The sequence below is a fragment of the Canis aureus genome, chromosome 19, assembly GCF_053574225.1.
Source record: "Canis aureus isolate CA01 chromosome 19, VMU_Caureus_v.1.0, whole genome shotgun sequence".
NCBI lineage: Eukaryota > Metazoa > Chordata > Mammalia > Carnivora > Canidae > Canis > Canis aureus.
The window spans coordinates 4,699,826-4,712,654 of record NC_135629.1 but is presented as its reverse complement, the minus strand read 5'-3'; the positions used below and the strand labels follow the sequence as shown (position 1 = coordinate 4,712,654).

The 12,829-nt window shown below is 50.9% G+C and overlaps 1 protein-coding gene across 2 annotated transcripts in view; it reads left to right on the top strand.

Annotated features, from left to right (window-relative positions):
* Positions 1 to 12,829, top strand: part of NUP210 (nucleoporin 210) — a 105,051-nt gene that overhangs the window by 63,534 nt on the left and 28,688 nt on the right. For both annotated transcript variants that reach the window (XR_013357360.1, XM_077857670.1), the window contains exons 17-23: positions 220 to 412; positions 1,068 to 1,174; positions 3,169 to 3,273; positions 3,362 to 3,463; positions 10,961 to 11,089; positions 12,353 to 12,480; positions 12,570 to 12,705. Coding sequence is in view for 1 of the 2 variants with exons in the window: in XM_077857670.1 (XP_077713796.1) it covers positions 220 to 412; positions 1,068 to 1,174; positions 3,169 to 3,273; positions 3,362 to 3,463; positions 10,961 to 11,089; positions 12,353 to 12,480; positions 12,570 to 12,705 (900 nt within the window). In the remaining variant the exon portion in view is untranslated. The remainder of the gene's footprint in view (positions 1 to 219; positions 413 to 1,067; positions 1,175 to 3,168; positions 3,274 to 3,361; positions 3,464 to 10,960; positions 11,090 to 12,352; positions 12,481 to 12,569; positions 12,706 to 12,829) is intronic.

Below are 12,829 nucleotides of genomic sequence, written 5' to 3'. Positions count from 1 at the left end.
AAACTTGTCCCTCCTTGAGAACCATGGGCTGGAGTAGGCCAGGTTGGACGGGGGCTATGAGGCATCTTGACAACTGGGTAGCAGTGACTTACCCTCCTCTATCACCAGGACCCAGGGAGCCCCAAACACAGCCAGCCAGAGCCAGGATGCCCTGCGTGGTCAAGAGCAGCAGTGCCTGGTTCTAGAGTGGCCAGGATGTTTGACTCTTGCCTCTTGCAGGTACCAGTCTCTAGTCACCGCAACCCCCTGCTGGACCTGGCTGCCTATGACCAGCAGGGACGCAGATTCGACAACTTCAGCTCTCTGAACATCCAGTGGGAGTCAACCAGGCCATTGCTGGCCAGCATCAAGCTTGACCTGCCCATGCAGCTGGTGGCCCGGGATGATGGGAGTGGCCAGAAGAAGTTGCACGGTGAGCTGGGTGCCGAATGTCCAGAAGGACAGAGTGTAGTGAAACCCTGGACAGACGACGGGTGTGCTGAGTAGGGCTCCTGGCAACTGCTACCTGGGATGGGCTGAATCCCTATTTCAGGGGTGGGCAGACAGGCTCAGGCTCAGGCTCAGGGTGGGTGAGTCTCTCGTCCCAGGTCGTACTCATCTGTGCCGGCCCCGGAGACCCATTCTGCTTTGAGCCATGCCGCTCCTATCAAGCTGACGGCAGCCAAAGGTTGAGGCCAGTGCGGCTCCCCGAGGCTGCACTGTGGAACTTTGCTCAGGGCCTGCTAACTCTTACGGTACATACAGTTTAAACAAACTCAGTTGTGTATTTTTAGGACCGTGGAGATAGATTTTTTAAAAAGATTTTATCTATTTATTTATGAGAGACACACAGAGAGAGGCAGAGACACAGGCAGAGGGAGAAGCAGGCTCCCTGCAGGGAGCCGGATGCAGGACTTGATCCCAGGACCCTGGGGTCACGCCCTGAGCTGAACCTCAGAGCTCAACCTCTGAGCCTCCCAGGCGTCTCCTAGGACCATGGAGATTGCAAACCAGGAGTAGGGAGGGGCTGCTTCAGAGGCCACCAGCAGGCAAAAACCCAACATCTGCTCTCCTCTCCCTGGATTCAGGTTTGCAGGCTATCTTGGTTCACGAGGCATCGGGGAACACAGCCATCTCAGCCACTGCGATGGGCTACCAGCAGTCCCACCTCAACAGAGCCAGAGTGGAGCAGCTGGTATCTTCCTGGGCCCCGGGCAGGGAGTCCCCCCCCTCCCCCGCTCACATCCTGCCCGCTGTCTGAGCGTCCTGAGCCCCCTGAGCCCCCTCCATTCACTAACCTGTCCTGGAACCTAGTGCTGTGGGCTCCCTTGAGCTGGGGTGCCTTCCTGCTGGCCCCCTGCCTCCACTACCCCATCCCACATGCCTGGCATCCAGGCAACTGGCAGGATCCAACCTGAAGGCAGCCTGGCCCTGGCCCCTCGCGGTCCCGGCACACAGCTTTGGGAACCCTCATGCTCATGCGTCCAGCCTCTTCTCCCATACGGCCCTGACCACACAGCCCAGCCAAGAATGTGCCCAGGTGGCTCGGGCTTCTGTGACTGCATGCCTGGAACGCCGTCCCCCTCCTTCCCTTTACTCCTCCCTGCCAGGTGGCCTCCTGGTTGTTGTCCCAGCCATGATGGCAGCCTCTCTGCAAAGTGGTCCCTGAAACCTAGGCACTGAAGCTGCCCCAGGTCTCAGATCCCCTCGTGCCCCCTCCCCCCACCATGATACAGACACCATCCTCCCCCATGTACACTGTTGCCACCGTCTGCATGCCCAGGGCCAAGTCCCATTGAACCTGACCTCCCTACCGCAGCATCTCCTGGGCCCTCAGGGGAGGTGCTGCTTGTGGGTGGCAAGTGGGTGCATATGAGAAAGGCATGGGAAGGGCTCCCCAGGAGTGGTCCTGCCTGGATGATCCCACCCCATCATCAGGGGAGGGGCAGCAGTCAACATGGTTGTGTAGAGGGTGAAGGCAGCAGATAATAGCTGGAAGGAGAAGGTAGACTGGGTTCCAAGAGCTCCTCAGTGCCAGGATAGGATAAGGAGCTTGGCGTTGTCTCCTGGGTAGTGGGGAGCAAGGGAAGCACTTGGAGGAAGTGGGGCCCAGTGGGAGCAGCATTGAGTCCAGCCTGGGGAACGTAGCCCTGAGGAGCACACCTGCATGCCCCTGGTGGCTTAAGCCTGGGTTGCCTGTCCCCACCTGTGTAGGAGGTCCCTTGGCTGTGGATGGCCCCTTGGGCCTCCCCCTGCAGGGCCTCTTCACTTAGGCTCCATGGCCTGTGGGTATTTCTCTAGTAATATCACCCACACCTTCACTTCCTTGGTGTCTGCTCACCCGAGAGTCCCTCCCACCCCCATCCTGTCCCCTCTGCCTTCACAACCTACCCTGGGTTCTGACACACCCTTACTTCCTGTTTGAATCCTGACATTTTTGTTTTGTTTTGTTTTGTTTAGAAATACACATATATATATATTTTAATTTTTATTTATTTATGATAGTCACACACACACACACACACACACAGGTCTCCAGGATCCTGGATCCTGGGTCTCCAGGATCACGCCCTGGGCCAAAGGCAGGCGCTAAACCGCTGCGCCACCCAGGGATCCCCTGAATCCTGACATTAGATTAAATTTGCATCCTTGCCCAAGGGCTAGCATGGTGCCAGGCACTATGTAGATGCTCAGGCACGTGAGGAGCAGGTGGGTCCAGCAGTCTCCCTGGAAGGACACGTGGCAGGTGTCACACACTCAGATATGTGCACCACCCAAGGGAGTGAGGGGCTGTGCTTGTGTCTTTGTGAACCCACTGTGAGGACACCTCCTCTTCTCAGCGCCTTCACTGTTTGCCCAGGCCCCATCCCTTGCACATGCAGGGGTCATTAACTATGTACCCCCGCTTTCCTAGGGTGTGTGTGAATCATCCGTCTCATGGGGCCTGCCAGGCAGGAGAGGGTGCCAGCCTTGACAGAATTATTGGACATCTCAAAGGGATGTGGCCTCTTGGCTGGGCTCGAAGCGTGATGGTTTTACTGGGTCTTGTGTCTCCAACATAAGAGTGCCCTGGGGTGACGCCAGGACACGGGGATTTGAGTGCTGCTCTTTCAGGGGGGAAGCCCGCGGGCTGGCCCAGGGTTGGCCCATCATTGCCTTGGGTCTGATAGTGCTGCCTTGCCCCTCCAGTACGATCCTCTTGTGCCTGTGTCGGCCTCCATAGAACTCATCCTGGTAGAGGACGTGAGGGTGAGCCCTGAAGAGGTGACCATCTACCACCACCCCAGCGTGCAGGTACAGTCCTTGCCCTGCCATGTGCCACCAGGACGTCACCCCCAGGGCCCCCTTCGCCTCTGACACCCAGGCTGACCCCTCCTTGCAGGTAGAGCTGCACATCAGAGAAGGCTCTGGCTACTTCTTCCTCAACACCAGCACCACAGACATCATCAAGGTGGCCTACCAGGAGGCCAGAGGCGTGGCCACGGTGAGTGCAGGGCCCTGTCTCCACCTTCCTTGTCATTCCTCATCCCAGTGGCCTTGGGTTTAACAGATTAGATTGGTTATTTCAAAAGTAGGCACTTAATCACAATCAGATGCAATTAGCAAGGTTTTTAGAGTCTCTGATTCATTATTTGTGAAACTTGGATCCTTTGTGAGCTACCTTTGTGACTTTTGTTCCATGTCCACAAACTACCCGCACCATTAGTTAACTAACGGTTCCTTTTCAATCTTTCATTTAAAACATTGTTATATGAGCACCACTCTAACAACAATAAGAAAGATTGCTTTTGAAAGGTGTATCAGCTTTTTCTATTTTTCCATATTCTTGACCCTCTCTGTATTTGGGCAAATATTGACTTAGCTGTGCCTGAGGTATAGAAGGATTTAGCATTCCGCCTTTGTCAGGGATTGCACCGTAATTTTTTTCCATGTTGCTATATAGGCTGGCTGATTTTTTAAATAGGCTTTTTACAGATTTATTTATTTATTTTAGAGAGGAAGAGAGAGAGAGAGCAGAGGGAGAGGAAGAGAGAGAGAATCCCAAACAGATTCCACACTGAGTGCAGAGCCCAACGCGGGGTTTGATCTCACAACCCCAAGATCTCAATCCCAGCCAAAACCAAGAGTCAGATACTTACCCAACTGAGTCACCCAGGCACCCTGCCTTTTGTTTTTTTTTAATAACAGCTTTCTTGTGGTTTAATTCACATTACCATACAATTCATGCACTTAAAGTATACAGGGGCACCTGGGTGGTTCAGTTGGTGAAGCATTTGTCTTCAGCTCAGGTCATATTCCTAGAGTCTCAGGATTGAGCCCAGCGTTGTCGGGCTCCCTGCTCAGTGGGAAGTCTGCTTCTCCCTCTGCTCCTTCCCTCGCCTTACCCTCTATCTTACATAAATAAGTAAAATATTTTTAAAAAATAAAGGGTGCAAGTCAATGGTATTTAGTACACTCATAGGTACCTCCAGGACTACGGTCAGGTGATTTTCATCACCTTGAGAGCATCCATATGCTCTAGCTGTCTCCTCCCTGTTCTTACATACATACACAAGAGAGTGTTGGATTTTGTCAAATGCTTTTTCTATGTCTCTTGAAATAATGATATGGCTTTTGTTTTGTATTCTGTTGATACGATGTACGATGTATTACGTTAATTGCCTTTCAGATGTTAAACCAACCTTACATTTCTGGGACAAATGCTACTTGATCATGATGTATAATTCTTTTTACAGGTAACTGGATTCCATTTGCTAGTACTTTGTTGAGTTTATGTTCATAGTCCTAAGAGATACTGGTCTGTGCTTTTCTCTCCTGGGATTTCTTTGTCCGATTTGAGTATCAGGTAACATTGGCCTCACAGAATGACTTAGCTGTTCCTTCTTATTTTTGAAAGAGTTTGCGTAGAATTGGTAATAAATACTCTTAAATGTTTGGTAGAATTAACCAGTGAAGCCATCAGGACATGATATTTTCTTCCTGGGCAGTTTCTTGATTATTAATTCAATGTCTTCCTATGTTATAGGTCTATTCACATTGTTTCTTTTTGTGTCTTTTTTGGTAGCTTGAGTCTTTATAGGACAATTCAGGTTTTTTTGTTTTTTGTTATTTGTTTTGTTTTTGTTTTTTTTTTACACGTTTTTTTTTACAACTCCTCCAGGGGTTGACCTTGGTCTTTACCTGTCTGTGGAGAGGACCTCTTCTCCTGGTTCAGTCCCTCAGTGAAGGGTGAGGAAGCATGTCATAATATTCCTGTTCTTCTCAGTGGCAGAGTCTCAGTTGGCAGGACTTCGTAGGCATGTCACTATAAATCCGAGCAAAAAACACTGTCTCTCAGCACCTGGGAATAAATGAGTGTTGTTAGAAGGCAGCATGAGGGTTGCTAGCGGTCTGAGATCATAGGAAGCTGTCCCCTGAGCATTTTTGTTCTCTTTATAAAAGAAAGAATAATTTCCTGGCCATCGCTCCTGCCATGTAAATGAGTGTTCGCTGTCACATCCTTCATATTAAAAGGAAAAGCTCAAATCGTAAATAATTCTGACTACTTGAGATATGCCTTGTTTTGCTTTATTTCTAAAGATTAAAAAAGAACTTCCCTGTTACCAGTGGGGCTCCTGGGTGGCTCAGTGGTTAAGCGTCTGCCTTATAGCTCCAGTCATGATCCCAGGGTCCTGAGATCAAGCTCTGCATCAGGTTCCCTGCTCAGTGGAGAGTTTGCTTCTTTCTCCCTCTCCCTCTGCTCCTCTTCTCCTTGCCCCACCCCCACCCCGGCTCCTGCTCTCTCTTTCACTCTCTCACGGTCTCTCTCAGTCTCTCAAATGAATAAAATATTTTTTAAAAAAGATTTTATTTATTCATGAGAGAGAGAGAGAGAGAGAGAGAGGCAGAGACACAGGCAGAGGGAGAAGCAGGCTCCCCACAGGGAGCCCGACACAGGACTCGATCCTGGAACTCCAGGATCACGCCCTGAGCCAAAGGCAGAGGCTCAATCACTGAGCCAACTAGCCATCCCTAAGTGAATAAAATCTTAAAAAAAAAAAAGAACTCCCATTATCAAGAAGAGGGAAGTTTCAAGTTTCAGAAGTATGTGTACAGTGCCAACAATACATGGGGGCCCCTATACTCACATTTACCTCGCACTTTACATTTTGAATAAGCCCTGAGGATGGATCTGCAGTCAGAGAACTTTCCTCCAAGAACAAGAGCTTCTGAGAGCCCATGTTGGAACAGCTGCCTCTGTAGGTAGTGAGTGCCCCATCTCTGGAGGCAGCCAAACAAGCTGGGACACTTGTCTGGAAGACTCAGGATGGGATCCCACCATTGGAGTCAAGTTTCCTTAGAAGACCTATGAGCCCCTGTTCAACTCCTACAATGTTGCAGTTGTAGGGTTACCCCTGTGCCATTCCCGTCAGCAACAGATGCCAGGCTTCTCCAGTCAAGAACCACAGCGGTTCACTCTTGGTTGTGGACTGGCCCTTGCTCATATGTCTCATCCCTTTATGGCTCTTGTGGCATGAGACGGAGTGTCCAGTGCAGGCATGACCCCCAGGACAAGCCTAGCACCAGGAGCCTCCCATGTGGCAGGTGCCACAAGATGTTCTGGAGGCACCTCAACCCCTGGGGTCACAGCTTCCCATTGGTGTGGGCCTGCGCAGAGACCATTGCACCCAGGATGGAGATAAGGTGGGTTCCCTCTGCCTCTTCCATAAGCTGCCGGAGAAATTTTTCACGGAGCGTTGATGATCGGTGACAGATCCTAGCAGCTTCTCTCAGACGGTTGTTTCTGAAGGACGTTTACACATTTCTTTGGCATTTTCCAGCTGCTAATTAGCAACATTCTCATTTCCCTTAATCACAGAGACAAGAAAGCCCACAGCAGTTCTTCAATTAGCTCACAGAAAATGTTTCTTTCTTTCTTATTGATATACATTCAGGATGCAAGAATGGCTCCTGGGTGTGTGTCGGCTTCTGAGGGTCTCTGGAAGGGAGCCGGGAGCTCACGCACCAGGGCCATATGGAGGCTGTGCTGCCCACACAGTGCATGAAGGGCCGCGCCTGGCTGCACTGAATTCTGCACGCACGCACCCCCAAAACTCTCCACGAGGGGCCTTTATTTCATTTTTGGCTGGCTTGCCCCTGGGAGTGTTTACCTGACTTAAATTTAGAGTTTCTTTTTTCTCACCGATTCTTTACATTTCAAATTAAGTCCTCCACGCTGAATCCATGTGATTATAAGAGCAGGGGGAGGTACCTACTGTGTGCCAGGCACTTAATACCTTTAAGTGATGCATCCATTCTGCAAAAATTGGTGTTGGTCCTGGGGCTGGGCGTCAGTGGTGAACAGATCATGAGCCACGGTGTTTCTCCATTTCCTTGGTCCTGGGCTGCACAGCCTGTCATGACATTGCACATCCTAGGAGGTGCATCAGGAAGAAAGTTGAGGTGGGTAGCAGGTGGCAGCCGTAGGGTTTGAACTCGGGTGTGTCCTGCTCTTCTCCCTGGGGATGACCTGAGGACAGAGGGACCTGTTCCAGTCCTGGCCATGCCAGAAGCCTCAGGGCCAGCTGGGGTCCCTGGACAGATTTTCATCCAGTGTCCAAGCCAGGGCTCTTCTCAGTGCCTATGATTTTCATGTGTTCGTGGTCACCCCCTACAGGTCTCAAGGGTGTCTAGTCAGGGGCAAAGGACCCCAACACTCGCGTGGCATGGCCCAATTCACCACATACCTCTGACAGGCATGCTATAATAGGAATCAGGAGCTGATGGTTCCTGTGATGATTACAAGTATTTATAGGGTCCTTGCTCTTCTATAAATGCCACCCATCAAGGGACAAGTCTGAAGTGTGTGGGGGCCCAGGGAAGCGAGGAACAGAAGTGGCACAGGCAAAACCTTGGGTCCGGGTGGGCACAAACAGACCTCACAGCTACAGCCTACTTGGGAGGGGGGCCGCCTCTGGCTCTGCCACCAGTGTCTTAATGAGCAGTAATGCATTCATCGTCTCTGAAGAGATGACAGGACTTTCCTCTTGGCTCAGTACTCACTGAAGTTCTGAGGTGGCACTTTCAACACTTAGAAATTAGAATTCACTCTAGGCCTGGATTTTCCCCTCCTCCTATCCTGCATGCACATCCTCCTGAATGTCAGTCAAGCAAGGAGATCCAGAATGCCCAGACCAGAGAACCAGACGCGCCACAGCCCAGGGTTAGCGGCGAGGCAGTTCCCAGCTCTGCCACCAGCTGCCTGGCAAATGCCTTCGCTTCCCCAAGAGTAGTGTGTCTCCCAAGTGGCCCGGCAAGCTCTCCCTTGAAGCCTTCCTCGGCAGGGGCGAGGTGAGCTGGTGCGGGCCAGCAGGGAGGGTGCAGGCCAGACCACTTGATGCCGCCCTTGCGTCTGTCACCCGGAAGGTGGCTGGACGTCCAGCCTCTGGGAAATCAAGTGGAAAACAGATTGATTTCCCCATCACCATTTTCTGTCTTTGTTTAAAATGTGCAAAATGGTCCTTTCGAAGGAGAGAAAAAAAGAAAAAGAAAAAGCCTGCCATGCATTCCCCTGCGTGGGTCTATCAGCAGCCAGTGCAACATGTAATTTCGTGGTGCTGTGAAGGACGTGCCAGCTCCTGACAACAATAACTTCTGCAGGAGGATTAGATTGGAGCCTTGAATTAGGTTTTCAAAGAAAGTTCTCATTTCTCTCTCAAAATTTAAATGTGCTTTCGTTGAGGGAAAAGGAATAAGCCAGGGTGAATCGTCCTTGGCAAAATGGGAGGCCTGGTGATTCCCAGGCGCCTACTCCCCAGCCCTTATTTAATACCACACTTGGGTTGGCGACGGCTCAGATTGCACGGGCATCGCAGTGGAATACCATCATGATTTCCGCTCTGGGATCTTTGTTAATCGACTTTTAAGTCACCGTGTGGCATAACTTGGGCACGCCTCATCTGCATTGAGGTGCCCTTGAGCTTAGTGATACTGGCAGTTTCCAGCATGGCCAAGCTTGTGACTCCTCATGCCCCCAGCTAACTGTGGGCTTGGGCCTGCCCTGGCTCTGGCCTGTTCCAGCAGGCCCTGTCCTCCCCTGCTCACAGTTCCATTGTGGTTGCTAGAGACGTCCCACTCTGGGAAGTGGCAGAGTGTGGTAGAAGGAACCCTAAACTGGGACCTTGGGCACCTGGGTTTCCTCCCCAGTGCTGCCCCTTTGAGGCTGGGTTCCCACCCTGTGTGGGCCTCAGTTTCCCCATATGTGCATTGAAGGAGTTGGACCAGAATCAGCGCTTCCCAAAGAGATGAGGGTCCATGGATTTACAGACTCTTTTCTTCCCCCTAGAATTTCTAGGTCTTAGCAAAGCTAAAATTAAAGCTAAGCAAGCAGGCTGGAGTGCCAGGTTTCTTTGCTGTAACTACAGTGACCTAGAGCTGTGACCCTGGATCTTGGTCTAATCAATACATATTTATTGGGGGGTGAGCCTGTGCCAGATGCTAGGCCCAGTCCTGAGGCCACAACCTGTGGGAGGATGGACACTAGACCGTGGGCTCTGACATGGCCGAATCACATGCAGTAAAGCTGCACCAGGAGAAATGAGCGGAGGTAGTGAAGAAGCTTTCTCTAATTCGGGAAGACTTTCCTGAGGAAGGATGCTTGAGCAGAAGCCTGAAGGATGAGAAGGAGCCAGCAGGTGAACACGGGGTATGTGGGGAGGAAAGCCCCAGGTTGTTAAGATGGGCTGTGTGGCCCTGAGGCAGGCAGGCGCTAGTTGGCATTGAGGAACAGAGCAGAACTGTGTCTGGAGCCTGACAGTAGTGAGGGAGCGTGGTTTGTAATAACATGAGAGCCATGGGCAAGGGCCAGCTCGTGCCAGGTTCTTATAGGACATGTTAAGGATTTGGATGCCCTCTCTGGGCAGTCTTTGAAGGGTTTTATGCTGGATATGATGTGATCACACTTGGCTGTCTCCTTAGAGCCAGAAACCTGTTCTCCCTCCTTCCCCTCTGCCCCAACAGGTTCTTGGTATCAAAATTCTAGCTTTGCAAGCACCTATTCACTATAACTCACCCTTCTCCCCCTGCCACCACCAAATGACTATAACACCACAAACTGCAGCCAGCAGAGCCAGGGCCGGACAGAGATGGGAAGCAGCCCTCTAGACTCCCCCACCAGCTCCGTGGTTTGCCCCCCACTTGCCGAGCCCCCAGACCACCCAGTTGAGATACATGCCTAAGCAGTACCGCACATCACTGCTAGTCTCTCTGCAGCATGAGACAGTGAGTATGGTACAGCTCATCTGGGGAGAGGTGCTTGTGAAAGTGGGATCCCAGAAGCAGATAGGGCAGGAAGGAGGTTTAAAGTGGGGGGCGGGGAGTCTGCAATGAAGACTGGAACACAGTGGCTCAGGTATATCCATCCTCTCAGTGTTCATGAGGTCTCTGCTTCAAACATGGCTGAGGCAGAAATGAACATCAGGATGAATGAGACTCACAGAGCTCACACTTGAGACCATGGTGGCCTCTGGGGTCCCTTGACAGGTTCTGAGATTCTGTGGGGTCAGATTAAGACTTGTGAGGTGAGAGCTGAATTCAGAAAGGAGCTATGTCATGTATAACACTCTACTGTTGCCAGAGCTTCTGGGCAGGTGGCCTGCACAGGGAACATGAAATCCTGGGTTTGAACCCTTGTTCTACCTCCCAGTTGCTGGGTGCCTCGTGGCCACAGACTGCCCTGCTTTGAGCAACTTACATTTTTTCCTTCTCACAAATTGCACCAAGTTGAAGTAAAGCTCTCTGGGATCCATCCCAGCTCTACTATTTTACATTGCAGGCCCTTCCCCTGGCTGGAAGCAGGGGCTCCTAATGAGGAGTAGATGGGGCAGTATTTGGGTTAGGATTTTCTTTGTCTGCTGCTTCTGAGCCTTGGTCTGGAGGTCTCCTGGAGACCGTGCCTCATGGGTGGTGGCCCGAAGGACTGAGCCCCTCTCCAACCTTGCAGGTGCACCCTCTGTTCCCGGGCATGTCGACCATCATGATCCATGACCTGTGCCTAGCCTTCCCGGCCCCGGCAAAGGCAGACGTGTACGTCTCAGACATTCAGGAGCTCTATGTCCGCGTGGTTGACAAGGTCAGTAGCAGCTTCCTAAATACGGCCCCTCGCTGCTGGTTCACAGAGATGGGGAGAATGGTGAGACTAGGAGAGTTCTTTTCCTTGTGCCGTTTGCTTTTTCTCCTGGTTTCTGAGTCCCCGTACCCACCTCCTGAGTGGCTTCCAGCAGATAGTGCTGTCTCGCCTCGGTCCCTCCGTGTGCACAATGTAGAGCGAGCTCTGAGGCTATACTTCTTTATGCCAGTTGCCATCAGTAAAGCTCAGCCCGAAGTTGTTTCCTCATTAGCCCCAACTTGAGACTTCCTGACCTCTAGCTGCTGTAGGTTCTTGATTGTCAATTTTCTCCCTGGTACATGGATTTTGGATTCTTGGCAATCTTAGTGGCAAGTGAATAAAATGCATAAATGCCAATGCTTTTGTAAAAGGAATACATAATAGATCTAAGCTTTTCTTTAAAGAGGGCATTTTTATTGCTCCAAATACCTGAAGGAACTACAGGTAGGCTTACAGAGGTTGCTATCAGGTTCCTATTTTTTGGACTGGAGAGGATGGTTAGTAATTAAAAGGGGAATGTTTGAGCTGCTTAGAGTACTTGAAAAGCCAGTATCCTCTTAGCCTCAAATATTCCTTCTGTGGTCTTATTTCCTGATCAGACTTCTGTTTCTTCACTGAGCATTTCTGACTCTTTGTAGCCTAAGGTTCTTCCTGTATGTATTATATGCTGCCAGGTGTGAGCTGGTCAATGAGCACTTATTGAATGCCTACTGTATGCTATTCTGGCCTCATCTTATCACTGTAATTAGATTCTTAGTTCTTTAAGAGCAGGGAGTGTAATTTATGCATCCAAGTATCCCCCAAGGCCCCTTGTATACAATAAGCACTTAATTGATTTTCATTTGTTGACTGGCTGATTGGAGCTCACCCTGGGTCTGTGGGTTGGAGGTCACAGACGCTTTAGTAGAAAGCCTTAGAGTGCCACAGGTGATAGTATTAGTCATTCAAAGGCCATCCTGAATAAAATATTTAAAAAAAAAATTATAAAAAGGGGATCCCGGGGTGGCTCAGCGGTTTAGCATCTGCCTTCAGCCCAGGGTGTGATCCTGGAGTCCCAGGATCGAGTCCCATGTCGGGCTCCCTGCATGGAGCCTACTTCTCCCTCTGCCTGTGTCTCTGCCCCTTTCTCTCTGTCTCTCTCTCTGTCTCTCATGAATAAATAAATAAAATCTTTAAAAAAATTATTTAAAAAAAGGCCACCCTGAGTCTCTGTCCCCCATGATACAGGTGGAGATTGGGAAGACAGTCAAGGCGTATGTCCGTGTGCTGGACTTTCACAAGAAGCCTTTCCTGGCCAAATACTTTGCCTTCATGGACCTGAAGCTCCGAGCGGCTTCTCAGATCATCACGTTGGTGTGAGTCCCCCCGGGGGTCAAAGGAAGCCATCTCAGGGACAGCACTGGCAGGTTCTGGGGAGAAGTCACATCCCTTCCCTCTGTTCCAGGGCCCTTGACGAAGCCCTTGACAACTATACCGCCACGTTCCGTGTCCATGGTGTGGCCATAGGCCAGACCAGTCTCACCGCGACTGTGACTGATAAAGCTGGACAGCGGATCAACTCGGCCCCACAACAGATTGAGGTAAAGCGGTTTCCCCTCCCGCCCTGTGGGATCAGTCCAGCGTGCATGCGCTTGGAGTAGGAAGCGTGTCATTTTTGTGATGGGCTAGGAGTCCTAGGGGTCATCCAGGAAGCTGCTGTGGAGA